Source organism: Scophthalmus maximus, chromosome 7, assembly GCF_022379125.1.
Source record: "Scophthalmus maximus strain ysfricsl-2021 chromosome 7, ASM2237912v1, whole genome shotgun sequence".
In the NCBI taxonomy this organism is placed as follows: Eukaryota; Metazoa; Chordata; class Actinopteri; order Pleuronectiformes; family Scophthalmidae; genus Scophthalmus; species Scophthalmus maximus.
In genome coordinates, this window is record NC_061521.1 from 15623455 (window position 1) to 15649373 (window position 25919).

The 25919-nt window shown below is 46.8% G+C and overlaps 1 protein-coding gene across 1 annotated transcript in view; it reads right to left on the bottom strand.

Moving 5' to 3' along the window:
* Positions 1–2103: 2103 nt before the first annotated feature.
* The window catches only part of igf1ra (insulin-like growth factor 1a receptor), a 72517-nt gene continuing 48701 nt past the window's right edge, over positions 2104–25919 (bottom strand). Inside the window, exons 3-21 of the mRNA XM_035641345.2 lie at positions 18931–19231; positions 17786–17922; positions 17011–17155; positions 16021–16229; positions 15730–15856; positions 15324–15559; positions 15011–15178; positions 14416–14623; positions 11300–11583; positions 10933–11075; positions 10619–10784; positions 10393–10495; positions 10088–10158; positions 9763–9992; positions 9036–9140; positions 8245–8404; positions 7878–8007; positions 6425–6559; positions 2104–3269 (exon numbers count right to left, since the gene is read on the bottom strand). Of these exons, the coding sequence (XP_035497238.2) occupies positions 2738–3269; positions 6425–6559; positions 7878–8007; positions 8245–8404; positions 9036–9140; positions 9763–9992; positions 10088–10158; positions 10393–10495; positions 10619–10784; positions 10933–11075; positions 11300–11583; positions 14416–14623; positions 15011–15178; positions 15324–15559; positions 15730–15856; positions 16021–16229; positions 17011–17155; positions 17786–17922; positions 18931–19231 (3590 nt within the window). The 3' untranslated portion in view covers positions 2104–2737. The remainder of the gene's footprint in view (positions 3270–6424; positions 6560–7877; positions 8008–8244; positions 8405–9035; positions 9141–9762; positions 9993–10087; positions 10159–10392; positions 10496–10618; positions 10785–10932; positions 11076–11299; positions 11584–14415; positions 14624–15010; positions 15179–15323; positions 15560–15729; positions 15857–16020; positions 16230–17010; positions 17156–17785; positions 17923–18930; positions 19232–25919) is intronic.

Below are 25919 nucleotides of genomic sequence, written 5' to 3' on the forward strand. Positions count from 1 at the left end.
TGTATTGCGCTAGTTGAAGTTATAACAAAAATCTTTTTTCAAAAGGAGGTGGGAGAGAAAATAGGTGGTTGGCATAATTAAGGCAAACAAGACAACCCAATTAGCCCTATTGATTGGAGAAGAGGCAGGAAATGGATGGGTTCAAAAATAGCAGAGCAAGTATAAGGTAAGTATCTTGAATACTGGAACTAATCCTGACTTCAAAACGAGGCACGGGGGAGGAAACTGGTACAGTTTGTTGTAGAGGTCACTGAGGGGCCGGAGGGAGGGGGAGAGGGCACTATTGGGTCTGGACCCAACAAGATGATGGGGCGCATGGGGTCGGGGGTCGGGGGGGGGGGGGGGGGGGGGGGGGGGGTTACAAGGTGAGACAAGTAGAGGACGATCATGAGAATGTGTGGTGAAAGCAAAGCCTTTACTTGACCTGAGATTGAGACGCACCTAGAGGGCAACGCTAGGCGCAGTGCTAGACAACAAGTACAAAAAAGTGTGCAGAAAGTACACGCTCACACATCGAGCTAAGGTGTCCATTCCAAATCATAATATTAATATTAATAATAATAATAATAATAATAATAATAATATAGACATCCACAAAACAAATACAGAAGAAACATTTCATAAAAATAAAAGGCAATGAACATTATGTAGTGTTACAGAAAAACCTTTTGGGGTAACCAGAATTTTTTTATTGTATCTTTTTTTTTTATTATATCTAAATCATTTTATTTTTTGTAGTTTTACTTAAATTTTTTTTTAAACTGATTTTTTTTTAAAGATATAAGAAATGGACTGTAGTGGAGACCATAAAATACCAAACCTGAAGGATTCCTTTATATATAACATCCAAAAGAGAAAAAAGAATAAAATAGCAGCTTTGTTCTGTACAGACATAGAGGCAAACATTTTGAGCCGTAAAAAGGTTTTTAAAAAAGTGACAAAAACCAATGATGTGTATAAAAAGGGTCCTGCAGTCTAAAATACAACTGTAAGACCTGTATATGTGTTTGAAATGTCGAGAAACTAGGGACTCTTCTAAAAGAGACCCGCTGTGATTTAAAAGTCCTCTCTCGGCTACTAAAATCCTTAGTGATCCAACACCTTCTCCTTTTCTGTCTCAGGCCCTAGACTCCGTTTGTTGTGGTGTATTTGGTGTCGTTTTAATTTGAATAGCAGTATCACCTCCCACATGAAATGCACTCTTAAAAGAGAAGATTTGTCAGAGAAGGTTTGAGTAAATGAAAGCGGAGGCAGAGTCGTGTCCCTTGATTGGGATGTTTTTCGGTCTTTTGCAGTGAGGAACTTTTGATGCCTTGATGTTCTGTTTTGTTCCCTTTAAAATTAAAACAAAGACAGACGGAGGCTGCGATTCAGAGTTGGCTGACTCGAGTCACTCGTGTTCTTTCCTCAGATGTTCAAGGGGACGCAGACGCGAGGTGTTTCTCAGATCTGAATGGGTTCGGTTGGTGCAACAGAAAATGTTGCTGATGCCGTCAGTTGCAACAGCGTGCAGGCTTTTTCCAAATGTAATGATATGAACATAACGGACTGCAAAAGAATGATTGATTTGCATCATGAATTAACCGACCGATTACTTTGGATTTGGTCAATGACAAAGCAGTGAAGACTGCCTGAGGCCATGTCTTCAAACTGCTTGTTTCGTTCGACTGACAGTGGACCCAGTTTATTCTCACATGGGACCGAAACAACACAAAAAAGCCGCAAATCCTCACATTTTGTTGAGAGGTAACTTATCTCGCTGCGGATCTTTATTACTATGGGTCCTGACGCCGGCTGATAATCGGTTATTATCAACGTTTAAAAAAAATGCACACTCCACTAAAGATACTTTTGCTCACTCCTTAAATTTCCTGAATGAAACGTAGTCGTTCCTCCAGCACAGTGCAGCAGCTGCAGAGTCAACTGCCCCCTGGAGCAATTCATGCCAAAGATAAGTATGACGTCTGAACACCGCCAAACAACTTTGGTGATGTCTCCCAGAAAACTCAACTCTGAACTACAGCCTCAAACAAGAAGGGAGACCTGTATGAAATTGGAGAGAAAAAGCTCGATTTGGCAACAGTTTGGCAGAAAACACAATAGCCCCCCCTCCCTCCCCCTCCCCCTTCTTCCATTGGGACCCACGCCTGATGAGATCTACACCCACAGAAATATCAACAGGAAAATGAAACGACAATCTTCGTCCAAACTTTCTAATTGAGGCATCCTCGCATTGACATGAGCCGGCCTTGGGGGAAAAAAGGTCATTTTGATGGAAAGTCCTTTTAGAACATATTGTAGAGAGAATCACTGTTTGTATAAATACACGCTCAGATATCCACAACATCCCCTCTGAAATCATCAGGGGGGAAAAAAGTGCTCTTCTGTTGGATTTTGCTGGCAGATATGTTAAAAATGATTTTTCTTTATGTCTGTATCTCAGGATACACGTCTGTGTTGCTTTCCTCCTCCTCGGAGGAGGACTTGACTGAAACACAGGCAGCACAGGAAGGAGTTCCCCAGTGTCGAGTCTGAGCCGCCAAACTCCAAATGCTTTAGCAGGTTTCTGTTATTTGTCAGTTTTTAGACTGAATGTTTGACCCTAAAGGAGTGGAGAGACCATCTACTGGCACACAGTAGAAAAAGTCATTTCTCACCTCGCCCATCCCTCTGTAAGAGACGGAGGGGAGGTTTGTGTTACCCTGTGTAAGAGGAGAAAGAGGAGACTGGTCTGATATCAGCAGGCCGACGACTGGGGCAGTGGTAATGCCCGTTCGTTCTTTCTGCCCCCGTTCATGTGTGCATAGGGTTGCATCTCATCAAAGTTGGGCCGCAGCACCACCACTGGCCCGTTGGCCGAAACTAGTCCTGAGTGCTTGTCCAAGGCTTGGGCCGCAGGCGCCGAGGCGGAGGCGACCGGGCCCGGGGAGGAGGGAGACATAGGTCCCAGTAATGGAGTACTCGGGCCTTGCATGGGGGATAACTGCTGCGTGGAGGGAGGCGGAGTGCCCCCCGGACACCCCGACGACGAGGGGGCGGCGGCGGCAGCCAAGGGCTGCCGGGTGGATGCAGGGTCCAGTGGAATGTTCTCCATGTTCTCTACCTCCATGTCCAACTCCTCGGTGTCCGGCGGCTTGTTCTCCTCGCTGAAGAAGAAGCTCATTTCCCTGAAGGGAGAATCCAGTTCCTCTTTGATGCTGCTGATGATCTCCAGGAAGGACGGACGCATCTTGGGATTATACTGCCAGCACATCCTCATCAGCTCAAACCTGCGAGTGACGTACACAATAAGGGTTAGTGGCGTACGGTAGAGATTTCCCTTTTGTTGACATAGGATTTTAAATTGGTTTTATTTTCTACAAAGATACCAAATGAATCTAACATGAAGCATCATATCATCTTAGCTTGAAAACAATGAGAATCTTTCTTCCCTGCTACAAAGCGCGACCTGTCCTTTAAAAACTGGGAACACTTCCTGTTTCTCACCAGCAGGTGGCAGAAGACACTGAAGTTTAGGCCCATTCGATCAGTTGACTATACTGTCCTGCTCTCTCTCTCTATGCAGACAGCACATTAATACAGTGCAGTAAATCACACTTGCATCTTACAACTCAGTGCAGTAAATCACACTTGCATCTTACAACTCATTAGATTACTACTGTTAACTAATAGTCGATTTTTAAACAAATGTTTTTGATTCACTTCCCTGTTGTATTTTTTGTAAATTCTTAAAAGGATGTGTGACGTCACGTACAAATACCTGCCCTCATCAATGGATTTGCTGGTTAATCTCACGCAATATTGCTGTTGCCTCAACCTGCTGCTAACAACAACAATTCTAGTTTCATACATACATTAAGTAGGATCAAAAACGTCTAACGGCAGTTAGATTGAGCCATCCGAGATGTGGATGTGATTTATTTATTGCTACATGGCTACACCTACTGCAAGATCAATAATGTAGCATGTGCTCAGCTGTAAATCACACGTTCGGTCACTGTGCCAGGGCAGCAGCCGAGCTTTGGGAATGTCAAAACAACAATCATAAAAGGGAGAAATATTACAGTTTTGTGCGTCGCAACACCACACACCACAACTTCAATTATACATAAACAAGCTAAGAATACCCGCTGACATAAACACCTCGGCCGTCTCTCCTCCACTTTTGCTGCCCCCTCGCTCTGCCCCCCAACAACCTCTGCAGCTGAGTGCCAGTTCCTCTACGCACAGAGGAATTATGGTTAGAGCTTTTCCTAAACACGCGCCTCACTCCGTACTCTGCATCAGCAGGGGGTGGGGGGGGGGGCTCTGACTTGTTTTTCAGCAGTGCAGCAAGTGTCTCAGAGCTGACGTGCAGATGTCCAAATCCAGGCAGCGAGGACCTCCCGTGAAAAGATGTGTAATGCTTGGAGCCGGGCCTGTCGCTCCGGAGCAACCTGTCTGCGTACAGTCCTGCCTGCTGAACCCCCCCCCTTCCGCCATCTGCTGCTGTGCGCAAGGCTTGTTGATGCAAATTTAGAAAAACAAGCCGCAGTAAATCCTGACTTCTTGTCAGCATCCTGCCAGTCACGGCGCAGAGACGCATGTTATTGCCATTAAACTGAATTGACTTATATTTGACCTGTCAACAGTGACGTTACGCAACGGCGCTGGTGCCTTTACTGTAACACGTAACGGCTCAATGTCTTAAAAAAACAACTTGCTTTGATCTTTAGCTGGTATCAAGCTCCTCAAGGTCAAACCCCAACCGCTGCTGATGTATTAAATTCTGTTTCAATGGACCAAAGGGTCTGTATGACTAAAGCTTGACTGGCTGAACTTTAACTTGCAAGATACTGTAATTTTAAAATTTTCCAGCTTGAAATCTCTGTTAAGCTGCGTGTCTGTAGCTGAACCCTCCTGTAATTTCACACTGTCTGTACAGTGAGAGCTCCTTTGATTTGGGGGTGTGAATATACATTTCCATCACATCACTAAATGCAGAGTGTTTCTAACAGTGGTTGTGTTAAAATGATGCTTTCAAGACGACATTTGGAGGCAGTCAGGCTGTGTTATAACATAATTGCACAGACGAGGCCAATATCTACAAAAAGTCCTTGAAACACTCCGATACAATCAGAAACAGACACACTCCGAGGCCAAGTGGGAGTTCGGAGCCGTCTCCAACCATCAACGTTGGACGTTAATAAACCTAAACAGGAATCTCTTGCAGAAGAACGGCAGCGCTTCACACATGCGACGTTCCCGGCGCGGCGAGGCATTTCTTCATGACAGCACTGTAAGTGATAGCGAACATTCCACAACAAATCGCGGTGTTTAATATGATCACAGACTCTGCGTTTCATTTTCGCCCCGGACGCTGCGAGACAGAATGCACTTGTCCGAGGGAAACTGAAGACAGAAACATGGGAAATCCAATCAGTGACCCACAGCTACCTGACCATGGGAAACACAGTGCAACAACGAGGAGACATTCAGAGCTCGCCAAATGTGACTCATCCCTCTGTCTATTATTCTGCCAACTTCCTCCTCTTGTATCTTTCTATTCAGTCTTTGTATGGACTTCTGGCTTCACTACACTTCGGCGATCCTCTGGAAATCTCCATGAAGTCACTACAGCAGAGGCGACCGCTCTGACTTCCCTGTGTGCAGCTCAGAGACCCGGAGGCTGCCCCACCACCTCTGTAACACAATCCACACACTCCTGTAATCAGGACAAAACAGCCAGGCTGCCATGGAAACCAGAAGTTTGTGTCTGCACAACACACGGCCCTCTTTTTTTTCATGCTCACACTCTTTCTAAGGTGAGGTCAGCCGCGGAGAGTGGGAGGGGATTGAGCAGATGCCTTCTTATTGAGGTCAGGGAGGGAGCGGAGAAATGCATACATGCAGCGCTGCACGCTGACAAGCAGGCTGCTCTGGACTTTCTCCTCTCTGACGGCCGAGGGTGATTCATTAATGAATTATAAATACACGAATGAATTCTTCCTGCCGCCGCTCTCACTCCCGTTGCTGACGTCAGACACCAGCTCATGCCCGTCCACGGCGGCGGGAATGACCGGTATCTTTCACACACGGGTCACGACATCCCTTCTATGGGCCGAGGCCGACGGGTGCGGGGGCTCCTCGCTGCCAGCTGACCACCGAGGCCATGTTGTCAACGAACCGCATTTAACCTGTGACGTTAATGTCAGGTCTCGGCTCTACCTTAGCATACACACCACATGATATCCTACACACTTGGAACCACGACTCAAAATAGACGCCGGGGCAAAAAATATTAGCGGGGCCGACGGCGTGCAAGGCGGTGGCAGCAGGGGACAGAACAATGCTTCCTTGAGTGGGGCGGTGTAGGCGAAACCTGGAAGGCCAGAAAATGGGTGATTAATACACAGTAATTGATGGCGGATACGGGGAGACTCACAGCATGTCGGGGCAGTTGTCGGGTTTGTCCAAGAGTTCTCCCTCCATGACGAAGCGCAGCACTTGTTCGTTGGACATTCCCTGGTAGGGCTGTTCTGCTAAGGTGGCAATCTCCCACAGCACAACACCAAACGACCTGTGGCAAGAAATGAGACGTCAGTGTCATAAAAAATAGATTCCCTCTCATCGCTGCTGCTCACATTGAGTGCAACATCAAAAAAAGGCCGTGGGAGAGAAAAAAAAAAAAGTACACGAGCAACATATTTTTTTAAATTCTTCCTCTTTAAACAAACAAACCAGTGGTTTTGACTTTTTTTTTTTTTTCTCCGAGATTGCGTCTGTTACAACAAATTGACTCTTGACTGGGAAGAAACCAAAGAACACAACCCACATACCATCTACACCATCCATCATCTACAGTGTAGTACACTTAAATTGAATGGCCAGGACAAGTGTCGGTAGAAGCTTCTCCTGATGTTATCTACATCTTGTTGAGACAAAAACACGTCGGCCTGTTGATGAAGAATAACGTCGGCCTGCGTGTCAGTGGGTCACAGTGATTCCATTAATGCGGGACGAGCCGAAGAATAAAGTATGTGCAGTCAGCGTCACTGCCGCGTGACCTCGAGCTACCTCGCACCAGAGATCAGTGTGAAACCCTTCAGGAGGAAGGTTCTGAACTTGACTAAAAAAAGGGAACACAATATTTGTTCACTCTTTGCAAGTCACATTTTCGCCACTGGCACGAGTTCTGAGAGCAAACTCAACAGGCTTTTACTCATTACAACACACTGCACAGAGCTGGCTGAAACCCTTTTGTGCTGGCAGACAAAGCCACATTCAGGCCGCTCTTTTCTTGATCAACAAAACACCAAGTCACCTACTCGTGGATTTCCCGGGAATCCTGGAATGGGTTCATGTTACACGGAACTCCGTGCGGGCAACATCAAAGGGAAAGACACAGGACGCAAATGAGGAGGTGGGTCTGTGCGAGCGCTGAAAACCTCTCATTTGAGGAACATCTGGAGCAGTTTAAGCCAGACTCTCGGGGACTGGCCCCCGGGACACTTTGAATTGGGAAACAAAAACTTGCATGGGAGCTGGTAAACACTTGTGATTCCCGAGAACAATATCGTCCCTGATGGGAAAAATGTGGCAGAACAACGAGCTGAGATCTCACAAAAGAGCGGCGATAAAAAAAAAAAAAAAAGAGGTGCCAGTGGGAAATTTTTCTATAGTGTTCTGTCACAGAGAGAGGAAGTTCCAGCTGGAAAGCCAAGCGATGTTTGGTGGGTTTTGGAAGAACCGCCTGACACGCAATATGCAGACATTTCTGGGATACTCTACAAGCCCCCAGGATTAAGGCAGGTTAATACACGTACAATTCAGGCCTCTCACTGTGTGTGTGTGTGTGTGTGTGTGTGTGAGAGTGAGAGAGTGATGTGTTCTCATACCAGACATCAGACATCGTAGTGAACACGCCATCTTTAAGTGACTCAGGAGACATCCAGCGGACAGGCAGCAAGCCCTTCCCTCCTTTTCGGTAGTAATCCGTCTCATAAATATCTCTGGTCATGCCAAAATCTGAGGGGAAAAATGAAAACAGAGTTGGGGGAAGCCACTGGAATGTCACTCATTCTGCGTGGGAGAGGAAGCTCCTGAGAGCCCGTCCGTTCCCCTCACCTCCTCCCTCCCTGCGTCCATCTGCCCCAGGCGGTCCCCCCTCAAAATCCAAACACTTGTTTATTTCGAGTCCGGCAGAGTTGGGTTCAGCGCTGAGCGACCGCGGGAGGCTGAAGGCGCTGCATTAACTTGACTCACCTCCAATCTTCACGGTGAAGTCCTCTGCTACCATGCAGTTCCTGGCAGCCAGGTCTCTGTGGACGAATTTGTTGGCGTTTAGGTACGCCATGCCGTCGGCGATCTCCCCCGCCATCTGGATCATCTTCTTGAGCGGGGGTAGGACCTGGCTGGTGGCGTTCTGCAGCAGAGTGAGAGGAGGCGAGGTGAGAGGGGAAAGAGCGGCGGGGAGAAAACACACGGCTCGGCCTGAATTCATGTCGGGTTTCTCTGCTCTCCTCAGTTCGACCGTGCAAAGTGAGGGATGGATGCTGAGCGCGGAAATGTGCGCGAGGGTGTGGACGGAAGACCAAATAGGGACAGGATGTGTTCACACATTAGTGTGTGTGTGTGTGTGTGTGTGTGTGTGTGTGTGTGTGTGTGTGTGTGTCTATGGCTGTGAATTTTGGTTCAAAACTATCGTTATGGGGACATTTTCACCAGTTCCTCACAACTTCAAAGGGCTCTTTGAGGGTTAAGACTTAGATTTAGGGGTACGGTTAGAATTAGGTTTAGGTCAGGGAATGCATGATGTCACCGAGTGACCTAACAGCTATAAAAAAGACAGATGTGTGTGTGTGAGAAACGGGGAGAGACTACTTAAGAGTTAAGACTTGGATTTAGGGTTAGAATGAATGGATATTGAAACAAGTGTGTGTGTGTGTGTGTGTGTGTGTGTGTGTGTGTGTGTGTGTGTGTGTGTGTGTGTGTGTGTGGGGGGGGGGGGGGGGGGGGGGGGGGGTGTGCTTGTGTGTGAGGGAAAAGCTGCTTACTTCTTTGCGCAGCGAGCGCAGGTGGCTCTTGAGATCTCCACGCGTCATCAGCTCCATAATCACCAAGGTTGGCTGACCCTGCGAGACCACGCCCAGCAGCCGCACCTGCACAAATCACAACACGGCACAGGTCAGGCGGGAGTCGCATCCCAAATCCAAACTGAAACTAATATAAAAAGGCTTTGATAGCAGGTGTCCAGTTTGTATAAAACTACACCAGATTACTATCAAGATTGGTACAGACTGTACAAAACGAGTAGCTGGTTACAGTAGGTCTAGTCTTCGTTACCTCAGAAGCACAATTTGTTCAGCTGTTTATATTATAGATCTGTTTTTCGGAAAACAGAGTTTCTCTTAAACACGCTTTAATAATTCAGCGTTTGACTTTTCGGCAGCCAGACTTGATGAACACCTTCCAAAGGGAAAATCTCTTAACACATCCGTTTAACGTAGTTAATGAGGCTGTGATCCTGCTGACGAGAGAACGTAAACGACCTCCAGGAGACGAAACCCTGCCTCAGGCCGCAGCTGCCGGGGTAAAGACAACCGGGGCGTCCCTCCTGACCTGCTCACCCCTGTTTCTCTACTCCTACACAGATTCATTAGCGAAATGGTGATAGGCGAAAGAACCGTCTTGTAACTGGGCTCGATATAACAATGTGTAGGTTTTCTATTTAAGCCAGACTGCGGTGATTGTGATCTCTGACTCAGGACGTGTCGCTCTTACCACATGGTGACAGTTGAACTCCTTCATGACGGAGGCCTCGTTCAAGAACTCAATGCGCTCCCTCATGCTGGCCGACTCGTTGACCGTCTTGATAGCCACCCGTGTCTCGGGTTCGTCCTTGATCACCCCCTTGGCCAAACCTTCGTACACCATGCCGAAGGAGCCCTGGCCCAACTCCTTGTGCATGGTGATCTTCTCCCTGGCCACCTCCCACTCGTCCGGGACGTACACTGGCGCGAAACAAATGCGCAAAACAGGTCAACATCAAGTACACGCACACCGAAATATAACGGCAAAGAGTTGAGAAAATAGTCAGTGTTCTTACTCTCGGCGGCGCTGAAGTACTCCGGGTTTACAGATGCATAAAGGACTCCGTTTCCCAATCTGTCGCTGTTCCTGTTAACACGGACAGAGCTCATTTAGCCTGCACACAGCTCTGATTGATGAAAGACTGTGTGCTGCTCTGTAGGACGTCTACTCTTTACGACGGCGTGATGTTGAAACCGACAGTTGATTAACTCTAATCAACATTTCAACAGTTGTTAAGTTTCACGAGCACATTAAGGTGGAACAACACAATCAAGCGACACTGTCAGTCAACGTGGGACTCATGTTCATTAAGGTACTTGCCTCTTTTTGTTCACAAACAGGAGAATCGTGGTGAGGCTGGCAATGACCAGTGTCACTATGATGGGAATTATGATGACCAGATAAAATGCAACGCCATCGTCTCCTGTTAGAGAAAGAACAGAAAACATGAAAGTGATTTATTCTAGAGGTGTCAAGTCTTAAATGAGTCAAGAAAAAAAAAATGTCGGTGCTCAGTACTGGATGAGTGAGGACTGTTTTGCATTACGTTTTGGTGGAGGCACGTAGAAAAACACGCTCTCCGTCCAGGAGCCGTTTCCCGCTAAAGAGGTGGCGCGCACACGGGCAGAGTAGTTTCCTGAACCTAGGTTGGTCAGTCGAGCTCCTCTGTGCTCGCGGTAGTGCTGGCGCGACACACACTCATGTTTCTCGGGCTGAAAGGAAAAAGGGATCAAGGTCAGGTAAGTGGAAGGGAATATCAGAAGTTACTGGTCACTTGTGCCAAATAGCTTTGTGATGTAAACTGAGATTTACAACTTTTACAGTCTGAGGGGTTCTTTAATTTCAACCGGTCTGGCTCACCTCAGTCCCCAGGCGGAACTTGATCTCATACATCAGGATGAGTCCGTTGGGCATGGTGGGCTCTGGCCAGTGCAGCACCACACAACCCTCCACCTTGTCACTCCTCTCATAGATCACCTTTCCAGGGATGTCGTCTGCTTTGACTGGGAAACACACACACACACACACACACACACACACACACACACACACACACACACACACACACACACACACACACACACACACACACACACACACACACACACACACACACACACACACACAATATCATAAGAAAGATGTATCTCTTTCATTTTCAGAAAAGGTATTATACCGCTTTGTTACAACATTTCCATTGTTTATTTTACGCAGGTGACTTCCTCACCTGCAGGTTTGGTCCTGGAGAAGACGAACGCTCCGGCGCTGCAGCGGCCCACCTCCTCATTGCAGGCGTGGACGTCAATGCGGTAGACTGTGAAGGGCCGCAGGTTGTGGATCTCCAAATATTCCGCCGAGCTCTTCCCCTCCGAGAAGGGGTACTCTTTGGCCGGGGGAACGCCGTCCGTACTGTTACCCAGACCAAGGGTGGCGTTCCCCCGGCCAGCCCCCTCATAGAACAGTGTGTCGTTAGCCACCCCGGAAACATCTCTGCGTCGACGGTCTGGAGGTCTGAAATACAGAGGGAAAAGCCGATTGAAGTACAGTCAGCTCTATCATGACAATAAAAGACAACGAGGTGTACTGGAAATCTTATTGTAACAAATATTTGTAGGTTTATAACTCCCAGAAGCATTTTAAACAAAGCTTAAGCTTAAGCTGGACAGGGTGGAGTGAGTGAGTGTGTTGTGTGATGTGTGGTGTGTGTGTGCAGCATGTGTCCAGATGCTGTACACTACTCCCTGTGGAGCTGTGCAGAAGGATGAGGTCAGACTGATCATAGCGAGGTGGACAGGGAAAGAAAAGAAATTATTGTTTCCACAGAAAGGTCAAGAAACTGAACCGATGCTGCTGTCCATCTTTATTCCAATCGACAATACGAGCTGACATATTGACGTCACAGTGGGTTGTCACAAAGGCAATTAAAGCAAAGGATTTCAACTGCATACTGGGACAATTTGTCACCATGTCACCTCAGAATTGTTATATGATCAATGTATTATCACATAGGGCAAAGAAAAGCTTCCAATCCTCACCGCTGCTGAGACTTCATCTATTTAGATAATTATGTTTTGGGTCAAATCAACAATTTCATCATGACTGGCAGGTGTATCAAAATGCTAAACTACAGTAAGAGGCCCAAGTGAGCAGACCTAAAGTCGAACATCTCCTATGTCGGAGCAGACGGACAGATAGAGGAGGGGCGAGCAGACAGAGAGATCCGTGGGAACGAGCAATCGCACTGACGCGTTAACATTCCTCTCTGAAGGTGACAACTGGTGTGGCGAGTCCAGCGCTCAAACACGGAATCAGTGCCGACTGACAACGCGTCAGAAACATATGACAACTGACAGGAAGGCGAAGACGCAGACGCACGAGTCCGATTTAAACTGACTCGTGAACCTTGATCTATCCTGGAATGAAGCGGTAGAAACAAGAGGGCGAGACGCGGACAGACATCACCGAGAGGGAGTCCAGCTGACAGACAACTTCTGAGCGTCTGAGTTTCGTACGTGCCACGAGAGCGTCGAGTCAGGCGCCGCAGTCGTAACACTGTGAGACGGCTCCCCGGCTGATTGAAGCATGACCTTATAACTAGTGAGCTACTACAGTTAGAGTCCTGACCTCGCCTGCTAAAAAAAGATCTACCTTTCACGCAATGGAATCCAGACAGGAAAGCCGTGGCTACACTTTCAGCCTTTGGCTAGGGCGCACATTATTAGTGCCCGGCCGTAACTGCAGCAACGCACAGCCGGCTCACAGACAATACTGAGAAGACCCCTGGATCCAACAGAAGAAGAGGTTATCATATGTACTCATCATGAATATACCAGCAGGGAATTTCAGAGAAAAAATTGCCCTCTCAGCTGATAACCAGTTTTGGATCACACCACACGGTCTCCAAAACAGATGCTGGCAGCCCTCCTCTTTGTGCAGCCACCCTCCTCTTCCTCCAGCTAATCAGTCTGCCTCCCTTTACTTTCTGTTTGTGTTCTACTGCTGATGGGGCTCTTCCCTCATTCATTTAAATTCCACATGGATTCACTGTACATTTCCTGGCAGCTGTCTCGTTCCAGAAAGAAAGAAGAAAAAGAAGGAAAAAAACGGAGGAGAAAACGAGTCTCAGACAAAGAGAGCATGCAGAGGGAGGAGGAGAGTGGAGAGGCACAGAATGGAAAACATTTCCTCTTCTTTCTGTTTCAATTTTCACCCGCCCTCTTTCTCCTCACCCCAGGTCTAAACCCTGAAGTTTTGAGAAAACACTCTCCCTGATTTCCGAGGCCTTTCCCTGGAGTGGTTTGTAATAGTGCTGGCTCTGTCACAGTGGAGAGTCTCTGTGTATACAGGCTGAGCCCTTTGCTGCAGGCCTGGGACCTGCCACTCGCCTGTTTCCTAGACAGCTATGCTATAACAAATCAACACAGCCAGATAGAGAGGAGGGGAGGAGGGAGGAGGGGGGAAGATATGAGTTCAATTACAATAGAAAGCTGTGCTTTATTATTCTTCCTCCACAGATATATCGATCCAATTCCACAAGAGCATTGTCAAGGGGAAAAAGAAGGGCACCGCAACGCCGTTCAAATGAATGAACTTCGGAGGCTCGAAGGCATCATTTAAAATATATGGATTCATAAGATACCTGCTGAGTGTTCTTCGTGCAGAGCAATAAAAGTATCAAAGGTCTCGATATTTCACCCTGAAACGTTATGGCACCGGTTCACTAAGGCATAAAATGTGCGTCCATATGAGAATGCGGGAGGAGTGTGGGAAAGAAAAGGAGCCTGCGTCTTTCAAACAGTTAAACGTCCGTAGCCACGAGCAAGTTAAGTGATAACACAACACAAATGTCACTCCCTATTGTGGGGAACAAAAGCCTAAGCAGCTACGAGTGTGCGGCCAAACTAGGCCCTTCAGACTCCTTAATCATATCTCTCTCCTGGGTTTGTTTGTGTTGCCTAAATTGCTGCCTGCTAGGTCCTAACGTCCCCCCGTGCCGCCGTTGCCGCGGCAACCGAAAGCCACAAGAGCGCTGAGAAGGCTTTGGATCCTACTCAGCACGTCTCCTCATCTGCGCCGCCTGACAAAAGGGCCGAGCTCAGCATGCCGGCTCGGCCCCCGTCCGGTCCCTCAAAGGCCTCGTGTTCCGATCCTGTCAGCCTCACAGAGGAGCCATTACACCAAGGCCGCCACCTCATTCCTCATTTTGACCCATGGAGGCAAACACGCTCAGCTCTTTGATGGCCATCTCCGCAGAGTGAAAGGAGGCACAGAGCGGGAGCTGTAAACAGTTTAAGCAGATCACTGCGAGGCTGATAGCACATCGCCATCTGTGGCTTACTATACCTCGGCAGGAAGATGGCGTTGTGGAGGAAGTTCTCGAAAATCTTCAAAAACACACGATCGTCCTTCGCCCGATCCTTCTCCTCGGGCGTCTTCTGGCAGGCACAGCATGGGCCCTTCTCCGCCCCGGCCAAGTCCGACTTGGTGGGCTTGGTGTTCTCTTCCATCTCTGTGAGCCCCGTCGCTGGGATCCGGATCGGGATTTTCAGCTCTGTTTGAAGGGAAATTGAGTGTGTTAATGATAGGCAGCATCCTGCATTATCCTAACTGCAAAGAGTATGTTGCAATATTAAAATGATAAGTTAAAATTTGGGGAAAATAAATGCATTTCCTTTCTTGCCAAGAGTAAGATTGATACCAGTCTCATGCCTGTATGTAAATTTGAAGCTACAGCCAACAGAAGGTGCAAACAGACTCGTTCTTTACTCTCCTGCTCGCTAATAAACTTTAAAAAATCTAAATGTCAAAACAATAGCTTTATTATTATACCTAAGCTGCATCCAGACATGCACTTAAGTCCGGACATTTCCCTAACAAGGAAATGCAAATCAGCGGGAAAGCTCCGAAAGTGTACCAAAAAAATTTAAGTAACGCAGACCTTTGGAGCAGTAGTTATGTTGGTAGAGCTCTCTGTCCTCAGGCTGCTGCTGCCAGCGGACCAGGTAATAGGTCAGATTGCCGTTGGGAAACACCGGCGGTGACCACTTCGCCACCAACTTAGTTGAGGAGTTGGTAAATGCTCGGGCGTCTTTAGGCACAGAAGGCGCTGCAATAGGGGCAAAGTCATGGTGTGTTATATGTTAATGTTGTTAATACAGTATTTATTGAGAAGGTTGCACCAGTCATAATGTAAAAACAGCATTAGAGATTAGCTGCAGCGTTGGCGTCAACAGACTGATGATGAGACTTACGCGATGGGCGCGTGCGAATGTAGATTATATCACTCTTTGCCCCAGTAATGTGTTTGTCCTCCACCTGCAGCGTGATGGCCTTCACAAAAACAGCATACTGGGTCCAGGGCTTGAGGTGTTGAAGACTGACGTTTGGTTCTGTGTTCTTATCCTGAGGTAGATCCACATCCACCATGTGCCAGCTGTTTGAGCCGCAGCCGTCCTGTCCGTCAAACTCTGTGATGTTCTGGAAAGGCCTGGTTTACCAAACAAGACATGGCTGCACATTTACAAAAAAGGATCTGACACGTCATGATTGTTGAGCACACATATACAGTAGAAGTGATTGGGGTGAACAAACATCAAGTTCTGGATTTAAAGTGATATAAAAGAAAAGATATTTTTGCATGAAAAGAGTTAAACTCACGAGTCTTTGTAGTAGACTATGAAGCTGATAAGGTCTCCGTAGTCCGGTGGCCGGTAGTGCTCCCATGTCAGCTTGATCGTATGGCTGGATGTCTCGTTCGTCTTGAACTTCAAGGTGTGACTCTCGCCTGTTGTAACAGAGCAGGAAACCTCGGTGAGACACACACACTTTGTATTTCATGGGTCTTGTAATGTCCCAGCTCACCAAATGAGTCAGACAAAAACCACCCGAGAAGATCCCACTCAACAACAAAGTTGGTGAATCTGTCAAAGTTCATGTGAAAACACTCACAGCTGGCTCTTTCACCGTTGTTACGGAAATCCCCCTCCTCCGGCTTCACCGTTATCCCCGTCTTATTCCACATGGTGTGGATCTCAGACATGCAGAGTTTGGGGTTCAGTCGGAAGAAGAGGCGTCCAGCCCGAATGGTCAGGTTGTGCTGACTCCAGTCCCACAGGTACTGCAAGTGCTGGTTGTTGATGGCCGAGAACGAATACATGCTGATAATGGAAGGAGAGGAGGAGACGCGTTTCAACCATCTCATACAGATCAACAATTCACTTATCTTACTGTTACGCAAACATGGTTCATGGAAGCTGGACTTGTCAGCAATGTGGTTTCATGGAATGATTTGTTTTTGCCACCTGGTGGCAGCGTTAAGCACTATCACAGTTGGAAATCAGTGAGCCCAGGTTTGTGTTGAGCCGGGGTTTTGCACATTGGAGAACATGAAACACAAACAGCGTTGTGCAAACTGAGCTCCAACAGTCCAAGTAATGCAGCTGACCATCTCCAGAGCGAGGGGAATGTCTGCCACCGTCCACAGCATTCCTCTGAGTGAAACCTTATCCTGGGAGGAACAACAACGAGAAGGGCAACAGACTTTCCCGTGACCCCTTTGGCCGTTACCAAAAAAACTTCTCCTCATATCTGAGACCGCTGCTGATATCACAGTAAATTTAGATTAGCAGCCACACGTATCTGGCCTGTCTGCGTGACTTCATGAATCATTTTTAAAATGATAGGGTAATATCTGAAAACAGCGTTGCCTGACACAAAACCCGACAGATTCTATTTACATTTATCAATTTATGTCAACGTGCACGTCCACCGGGCAATCAGTCAACAAGAAGTCACGCTGACATTTATGTCACTTCGATGATATGTTGGCGACGGCCTCCCTGCTGGGCTGAGGTTTGCTCATATTCCCCTAATTCCCCAAAGTCACCGCACACATTCACAGACAAACAGTCGCAGGCAAACGGCGCAGACGGGCCATACTTGTCGATGAGTTCCTGCCCATTGATGTAACGCAGGTTCTTGAGGAAGGACAGTGAGCCAAGTGCGTGGGAGTGTCGAATCTTCACATAGCCCGTCACTGTCTGGATCAATCCCATGAAGCTCTCCAGCTCAGACGCTATGTTATCTGGGGACAGGAGATAAACATAAACACACACACACACACACACACACACACACACACACACACACAGAAATGCATTACGGCAAATGAACAGCACATGAAGGCCACATTTAAAGGAATCCACAGGGACCTCTACTGCTATTATGACAGCTAGTCAAGCTCTTAAGGCAAATATCCCATTGAGCACTAAATTGTATAAGATTTATCATATGCAGAGATTAGCTTGTGAGCCACGCTGTCAACTTAGCAAATAAACAGCATTATAGTATAATGTGATAATTGGGTTAGAGTGCAGGAAGCCGATGTACTGTTGTTTTTGTGGCCCTCCTGTGCATCGCGGCAGCTCAGCCCGCCGGGCTCATGTACTTTATCTGCATCAGTGATCAAAATATTAGCCGGGCAGCTGCATGCAACACGGTGTAGTAAAGATTGGTTTACTACGGAGGGTAAAGAAATATTACGGCGTACTGTACGGCAGGTTTTAGCTGAGTTTAATACTCTGTCGGCAAATGTTGCCCAGTTTTTAAAGCAGATGACCATTAGTGTGTTTAGTATGCTAATTTCTGGCTGTTCTATGTTACCGTAAAACAAATTTTCAATATATGTGATATACCAATATGTAGATGCACTCACTTCCACGGCGAATGTTGATGTCCAGATTGCCCTCGATGACAGTGCAGTCCTTCAGCGACTGAGCAGCATCCACAGAGTCGATGACGGGGGACGTGCAGACCTTGTCGCACAGTCCATTGCAGGCACTGCATAACATACTATATACAGCGGAAGGAGTAAGGAGAAAGAGGAATGGGATTAAAAAGAAAAAAAAACTGTCAAAGAATGAGCAACAACTTTCCTATCTCACCCTGAAATCATTCGTCCACTCCCCCAGCTCGCAAGCATACCAGGGGATTCAGGCAAATAAATTCACCGCGTGATACAAGGTCACCTCTCACACGGAGAGTATAATCTTTTATGGGCCCTCATCTGAACTCCCTCTTTCGTGCGAGAGTGATTCACTGTATTGACCTAAGAGGCCACACAGCAGTGGTATGGCCAAAAAAATATACAGCAGCAGAGAGTCAGCGTGGAAAGTTTGGGGATTGGCGAGACAAAACACGGAGGAAAGCTGCGTACGAGGACTTAATGTCTTCTAGCTTAATGTCAAACAAAGGAAATGTCAAGAGTACAAAGTGTTAAGACGCCTCAGCTCAGTCTCGTCTTAAACCCTTTTTGGGTATTGATCTGTAAAAACCGACCGGTTCATTCTCTGTGGAAAGTCTGAACGGGAATCATTAATAGTCCAACATGCCCTAAATCTTATCATGCCAAGTAGCACCTCCAGCTTTGACACCTACTTTAAGAAAGGAACGTGTGAAGGGCGGGTTCAGGTGAAGTTCAGCTAAAGGACACTTTGTACAAAAGAATTCATTACCCACACGTACACGGTCGACACAAGCTGCTGCAGTGTGTGAGTGTGTGTGTGTGTGTGTGTGAATACTGAAGAGAAACCATATATCTATTGACAGAAAGATTGCCAGGACATAAATAATACTAAGACCTCTTGCTCTCTTTGTGATGTTAAAATGAAAATACAGTGCATTAAAGAAAAGTTAAAACTTAAGAAACCTTATAGAGATCATGTCAAATGATCACGTCTGTCAGTGTGTCCTTATTTTTTTTATTCAAGAGCTCTTCCTAATATTTTGCACATTCAGTGTGTCACCTGGCATGGCATCCCCGAATCAGACCTAAACTAGAAGTGAAGGGTACGTCTTTACCGATTAGTCTCGTTGCGTGTGAAGCCAGAGGGGCAGTCGGGCATACACTCTCCCCCGTGGATGACAAAGTGAGTGTCACCGGGCAGGTGCACCTGAGAGCACAGGTCCATGTTGATGCAGCGCCAGCCCTCGAACTTGTAAGTGCCCGGGGGACAGTCTGGCACGCAGCGGTCCTCGTGGAAATAGTGGAGGCAGGCGGAGCAGGCCATGTCGTTGTTGGCCTCAGTGCAGCTGCCCAGGCACTGGCTGTGGCAGCACTCCCCCTTGTCCGTGCAGGCGAGCTTGCAGTGTTCTGGGCATACTGGAGGAGACAGAGAAAGATGGAGGAGGAGGTCAGTTTTGGGAGGGCGTGAACTGTCTGCACCGCAGGACACTAAAGGATGGTAAAGGTCAAATAGACACTGAATTAAAGCTGTTATCGCACAGATTCTGATTCAATTGTCTGGATGTATAGGTAGGTAGGTAGATATCCATCAGTTTATATGAAGTGACAAGAAAAGCAGCGCACATTTATCAACATAATAAGATAAAAAACATACATATATAAACTCAATAACTACAGAATAGGGTCAGGTAAAGGATTTTAAGGAGGTATTATCGATAGTTTCTGCTCACTAACTGGCCTGAAAGAAAGTCAATAATATAATCTAGTAGTGTAATCCACAACAACATCTCTGCCACGTATTCTTCCAATGTCCAGTTTTTGTTAAAAACTTCAGAAAGGTGTTAATTCAGCTACGTTCATTACTGAGGTCACAGTTAGTGATCGTGTTGTACTGGACTGAATTCCATCCTTAACGCAAATATTGTGGCCGAAAACTTTTGAAACATCTCTCAATGTGATGCAGTCCAGTTAGTCCCTAGTTGTTTTAGTAGAATGCAGAGCTGGCCTCACTTAATGATCACCTCTTATGTCATCACACAGACAATATCATCCATCATTTGACAGTGACTTCAAAAAGCACAACTCCTGAAAGCATGTGTCTGCTAATTTCTTGTTTTCAAACCGAGTCTTCAACCAAAGAGCGGCTAAATCACGAAGAAAACCGAAGCCCAGTACAAGATTTTATCAGTGACACAGCATTTTCTCATTGCTTGGGCCAGACAGACATTTGATGAATTGTGTATCCTGACAGTTTGTCAAATCCTGCAAAAATTACATTACCGTATCAGCATCTATCTCTGTATAATTAAATCTTTCCAATTCCAAACTTTGACAGACAAAGTAGCCATGAAGTTGTCATTCACGGAGTAAGACACATGAAAATCAGATCAGTGCTCAGTTGTATCTTTACAAACTTATCAGTGACAGATGTAAATGGCAAACAGAATCTTTTCTTTTTTAAATGTGGTCTATTTATAGAGAAGCACTCCAGGAGAAGCAGATGTAAAGGGGAAGAAAGCAGATGATTCAAACTGCTAACTAATCTTGAAACACTGCAGGCAGGGGTGTCCTAGTTTCAGACGAGTCCACTCCTTAGGAAAAAGCACCTGGAGTGTGTGTGTGTGTGTGTCTTCGTGTGTTTGCGTATGTGTAGACCTGCGGGAATGATTGTGAAGGGCCTGGTAACAAGCTGTTTTCTGCTGATGGTTGTTCTTTGTTTGAGGAGTCTCCGTCTAGATAAAGAGGTGGTCAGGGAGACAGTGAGTCCAGAGTTTAGGTTTCTTATGGGGAGATGTCTCACATAAATCAGTCGTTGTTTGTGATAACATTTCTGCATATTAGAAACTCTGAATGTAGCAAACCCCACGTGCCCTTGTGTTGTTTGTACGTAGGGCTCTTAAGTGTTTACTATTTATTGTTGGGCTCTTTGTTATTGCTGCAAGACAAATTTCCCCACTGGGGCAATAAAGCCAAACTGAACTGAAATAAGGAGGCACAGCACTCCTGGTTCCTAAGCAACCGCCTCCTGGTGCAAAGCCAGAGCTGGAAGGATACGCGCACACACACACACACACACACAATCGCCCAAACCCAGACAAAAGTATAGAAAAACACACATTTCAACACTTTCTTGTGCGGCTTGATAACTTTTTCAAAAACTGTGACACCACAAATATTACCTCCTGGTCATTGGTGGCATTATTTCAGCAGGCTTCATCTTATGATCACGAAAGAGAGATAAGAACACATGATGAAGAATGAGTGCACGTGTGTCATGTGCACACGCACACATGTTGGCATGTGAACATTGGTGTCTGCCGGAGGGAGAGAGGAAAAGGGAGCTCTGCTTGTTTATTTGCTTTTAAATTGAATGCGGGTGTTGGCGCACCAGAGGTCGGCTTTGTGAATCAGTCAAGAAAATGAAGCCGGCTGCTGAGCTCATCTCTTGATGAATATTTCATGTGGCTTCACAAAACATTTGTGTTTAGGTTGAGAGAGTGACTGTGCGCCACGGAAATGCCGCGGAGCAAGCAAAACTCCGGATTCCCTTCACAAGAGGAAGGGGAAATGATCTTTCCCGCTCATGACAGTTTCTCAAATGCTTGTCATGCTTTCTCACATCCAGTCAAATCTGACAGTGCGGAAGAGGTGCAACTGTCGGTTTGGAAAGTCCTTTCAGGATTCTGCGACAAAACTTCTTTGTCTATTTCCGCAAAAAAACTCGCATTCAGTTACTCCTTAGACAATTTTTTCTCTGGAATTTGCGATAATTGTTTGCTTAGACGGATGTTGAGGTCACACTGCCGTTACCGTGGATAAGAATATTTTCACGACAGCACGAGTAATAGGGGTATTTATATCTATATGGCCTTTCGTGTGCCATGTATAGCTCCACACAATGTACAGTTTATGTTCTGCCACACTGGCTGTGCACTACTTCATGAATTCTGGATCTATCTATTCTGGATCTGGTGCAAAACAAAAGGTTTTTTTGTTTCTTTTAACCACAGCATCAAATGCCAACACACACCGGTTCTCACACAACAGCTGGGATTTCAGCTGACATTAGTGTGTTTGAGGGAATTTAATCAGTGTTGCACATTTGCACAGTGAGGCGAAAAAGAAAAAAAAAAGAAAAGAACATCAGCCAGGCTTAATTTTCTTGGAATCCTACCAAAAGGGGGCAGCCAAGGCAAACTCTAATGGGCCTTATTGGAGGAGGTCCCTCTCCCTCTGCATCATTTTAACAGATTCCTCAATGAGGAGAAATTCCAAACATGCATACCTTCTGCCAGAAGAAAGCGGAGGGAAAAGGAATTGCTGCCTCGGATCCATATAAGTCGACGCGGTTTCACTGTGTGTGACCAAACAACCCTCGGTATCAAGGATACAATCCTCTATTTATAGATGCTCCTAATGCAACCCTATTTCCACGCTGCCGCTCTCCGCAGATAGCTATGCGGGGCATTGTGGGTTTCCACCACTTCAAAGCAAAGGGACTACCTAACAAGGGGCTCCTCTTAAGATAAGACGTCATCCTCCGTGCCGTCCCCTGAGTGGGGATTTGATATGAGCAGGAATTAATTTAGAAGCATCAGCAGGTTGGTATTTGACACTGACATGATGCATTATACAGAGCAATTAATGAGGGGCTGAATTGCAGAGAGTAAACAAACTGTGTAAACAAAAACTTTGAGTCAAATGAGTCAAACTGCTCGGAGTGGGGGTAGGGAGGTTGATGATCTTATACAGTAGTTACACCCCCCCCCCCCCTCTCTTTCCCTGAGCAAACACAGTCAAGTTGGGCACTGTGGCCAACCACCAACCTACCCCCTGCTGTTCACCAGAGCACCGCGGCACGAGCGGTGGCCCAGTCCGGTTCATCAATAGTAAACAAGACAACAGTGAGCACTGAGGAGTCTCCTCCTGACCTGCCGGTGCATCCCTACTACTGCCATTAAACACAGCAGCCGGGGGGATGAGGAGGAAGAGGCCTCGCTAAGAGGCTGAGAGACAGACAAGTGCTGCGCACCGTTTGTTTCTTTGGTTCTTAAGGTATCCTCCAGTCGCCGGACTATGTGAAGAATCTGCAGAATGCCCCCCGACCGCAGAGGATTCGAGGGGGAGAATGCTAATCCCTTGTTCTGCTGCAACTACTACAATAACAACAACTTCGGGAATGAGGCTTCTTGAGCAACAAACAGGATCATGGGGGAGTATGCGGGATAAGAAAAGAGAAAAATGATATGCAAGGGCTTTAAGTACCAGTTTCAGACCCCCCAAAAATGTGATATGAGCCAGCAGCTGAGCAGAAGAGGCCTCAACTATAAAAGTTATTCCTCCATCAGGGTTCCGTATTAAAGCACCGTCTACTAGAAGGGTGTGTGTGTGTGTGTAGAGAGAGAGAGAGAGATGGGAGGATGGGTTCTCACCCCTTAAGCTTCTCAAACTAATTACTTTATTAAATAAAAAACAGTGGTTAAAGAGGAAGAGGATTTCTATGCGTCAAATCCGAAGGCGAGTCATGCCCGGTTTTCTCGAGAGCTTGCCGAGTAAAGGAGACTACTACGCTGTTTACTTGCTCAGGCTGGTGAACCGTTTACTGCCAAAAGAAATCTCTTCAACTGATATGATTTTCCAAAACAAATCAACCGGAGCAGTCAGCCATGGTGAAACATAAGAAGAAGAAAAGAAAAAAAAATCTAATGAAGGATGAAACATTTAATTCTTCACAACGTATCGCAGCGCAGTATGTTTTCCCTGTGTCATCGAGGATAGGTAGGAAGCGGGACAGACAGTTGGGAAATCATTCATTATTCACAGCGGGGGCTACGGGGGAGGGAGGGAGGGCGTCCGGGGAGAGGAGTGGGGGTTAAACTCGGAGCCATCTGCTGGGCCAATCGCGGGCAGGCAGGGGCGGTCCTAATTCTGATGACTGACATGTTATTGAGTCTGGAGCAGGGATGGTAAACAAGTCCTCTCTTGAGCAGGCGCAGGGGGGTGGGGGGGTTGTAACCATGGTGATTAGGCATGTCTTTTCCACTGGTTCGGAGAAACCATAAGTTAAGGAAAAACCTGGACAGACGTAGTTTAGTCAACAAAAAACAAGCCTCAGTAACCTGTGAAATAGTGCTGACCCTCGAAACCGTGACTGGTTTTTATACTGCAGCTCGGATGAATTTCAAAATAAGGTATTCTGCAGGAAGTAATGCATTTCAACTGACTGAGATTTTAAACCCATATAAAATAAATATAGTGATGTATAATACTGTTTTGTTTTTTTTAATTTTGCACAGGAAAATAAGAACATAGATTGTTGTGATTTTGAAGGAGTTTATTCATAGCAGCTGCATATTGAGGTGTCAATCACACTGCCTTTCTTTGCTCTGCCGTACAAACGGGGCCAGAGCTCCATTAGGACATGATTAAATTTATCTCTACCTCGGCTCCATTTACCAAAGTATTCACTCTGCTGCACACTACAGTAATCCAGTGCACTGTGGGGATGCAAAACCTCGTAGTCTGTGCAGAGTCAGTGCCGGTGAGCTCAGGTTACCAGAGCTGGGAGCAGCAGCAGACAGTAAGGTAGCTGAACAGGAGTACAGTAGGAGATGGCGGGCCGATCGTGGGCTGCCTGCGGCCTGGATCGCAGCCCCCCCCCCTCCCAGCTCTCTGAGCTCCACCAGGCCACATCCTCATCCGGCAACCCGATCCTCCCTGGGAGCCCCCAGTGGATCACTCCAGACACTTGTTTAAACCACATCAGCCCAGACAGCCAGAGAGAGGATGCTTCCTCCACTCACCGCCACAGGCGAACCACATCAGGGATCCCCGTGCTGTCTCACATCTACAGTGATAGAGTCGCAAGTGCCAGGATGGACAGATCTAATCTAGAGAGGTGTTTTTCACCTTTTCAGGCAGGGCGCGTCTGGCTGCGCATGTTCGGCAAGATCCACCGTTCTGCTGATAAGAGGGTTTTTTTTCACTGCACAGCGTCATGATGTGATTTTCCTCGCACAGACAGCTGGCTCAGGAGAGCTTGGCTAAATCTCTCTTCAGTCCTGCGCACAAAGGTGTGTGTGAGCCCACTCCTCCCCGTCCCAGTGTTTCTGGGTCTCTTCCACTCCCGTGCCCACTAAAGACCAGCAATGTGTTTTTCACACAACTATGTGCTGGTCTGTGTGTTCAGGCATGCGTGGCATTTCCCCTCACTCACATTCAGTCTCACACACACACACACACACACACACACACACACACACACACACACACACACACACACACACACACACACACACACACACACACACACACACACACACACACACACACACACACACACACACACACACACACCCCTTCCTTCTACCCTCAGGCCTCGGCCCACACTGCAGCTGCTGCTGATGTTGATTGCACTCTAACAGGACACAGGTATGCGGCGCCATCACATGTGAGAACACTTTGTATTTCTAATCCCAGAGGAGGAAGAGGATGGTCGGAGAAGCTGTTAAAGACGTGTGGAAACGGTGGGAAAAGCAAGTAAGAATCAAATATTTTAACGAGCATTTCTCTTAAAGGCAAAATTCTTTGCGTGTAATTGTTAAGTAATAGTCGTCAAAGGCCCATATGTCGATGAACACGAGCCTTAATGTGAAAGATAAACCAATATTAACTATGTCACTGAAGTATCTACAGACCATATCACTTGAACTCTTACCAGTTAATTCTAGCTAAAGGCAATTCATGTAACCTGAAAGGATTGGTCAATTATTAATATTCAATAAGAGACAGAAAATAATCAAACAGAGATTGGAGATTCATAATAGACTGCAAATAAACACGCTCAAGTCCCTTGAATAAAGACCTGCTTCACAAAGAATCCAAATATTTGTTAGCAGAACTGTGCCTTGGGGTCAAACCCCCGTACAGTAACTGAGCCCGGGCCCGGGCTGAACTTCTGAAACCCTCCGGGCCTGAAGTCTAGTTAGCCAGAAGTCCCACAGTCCTAGGACATCCCGCGACAGAAGCCCCCCTCCAGTCGTTCTGTATTTGTAGCATGAAGATGACTGAGGCGGTTTTCCTCATTAACTCAGACAACCACTCT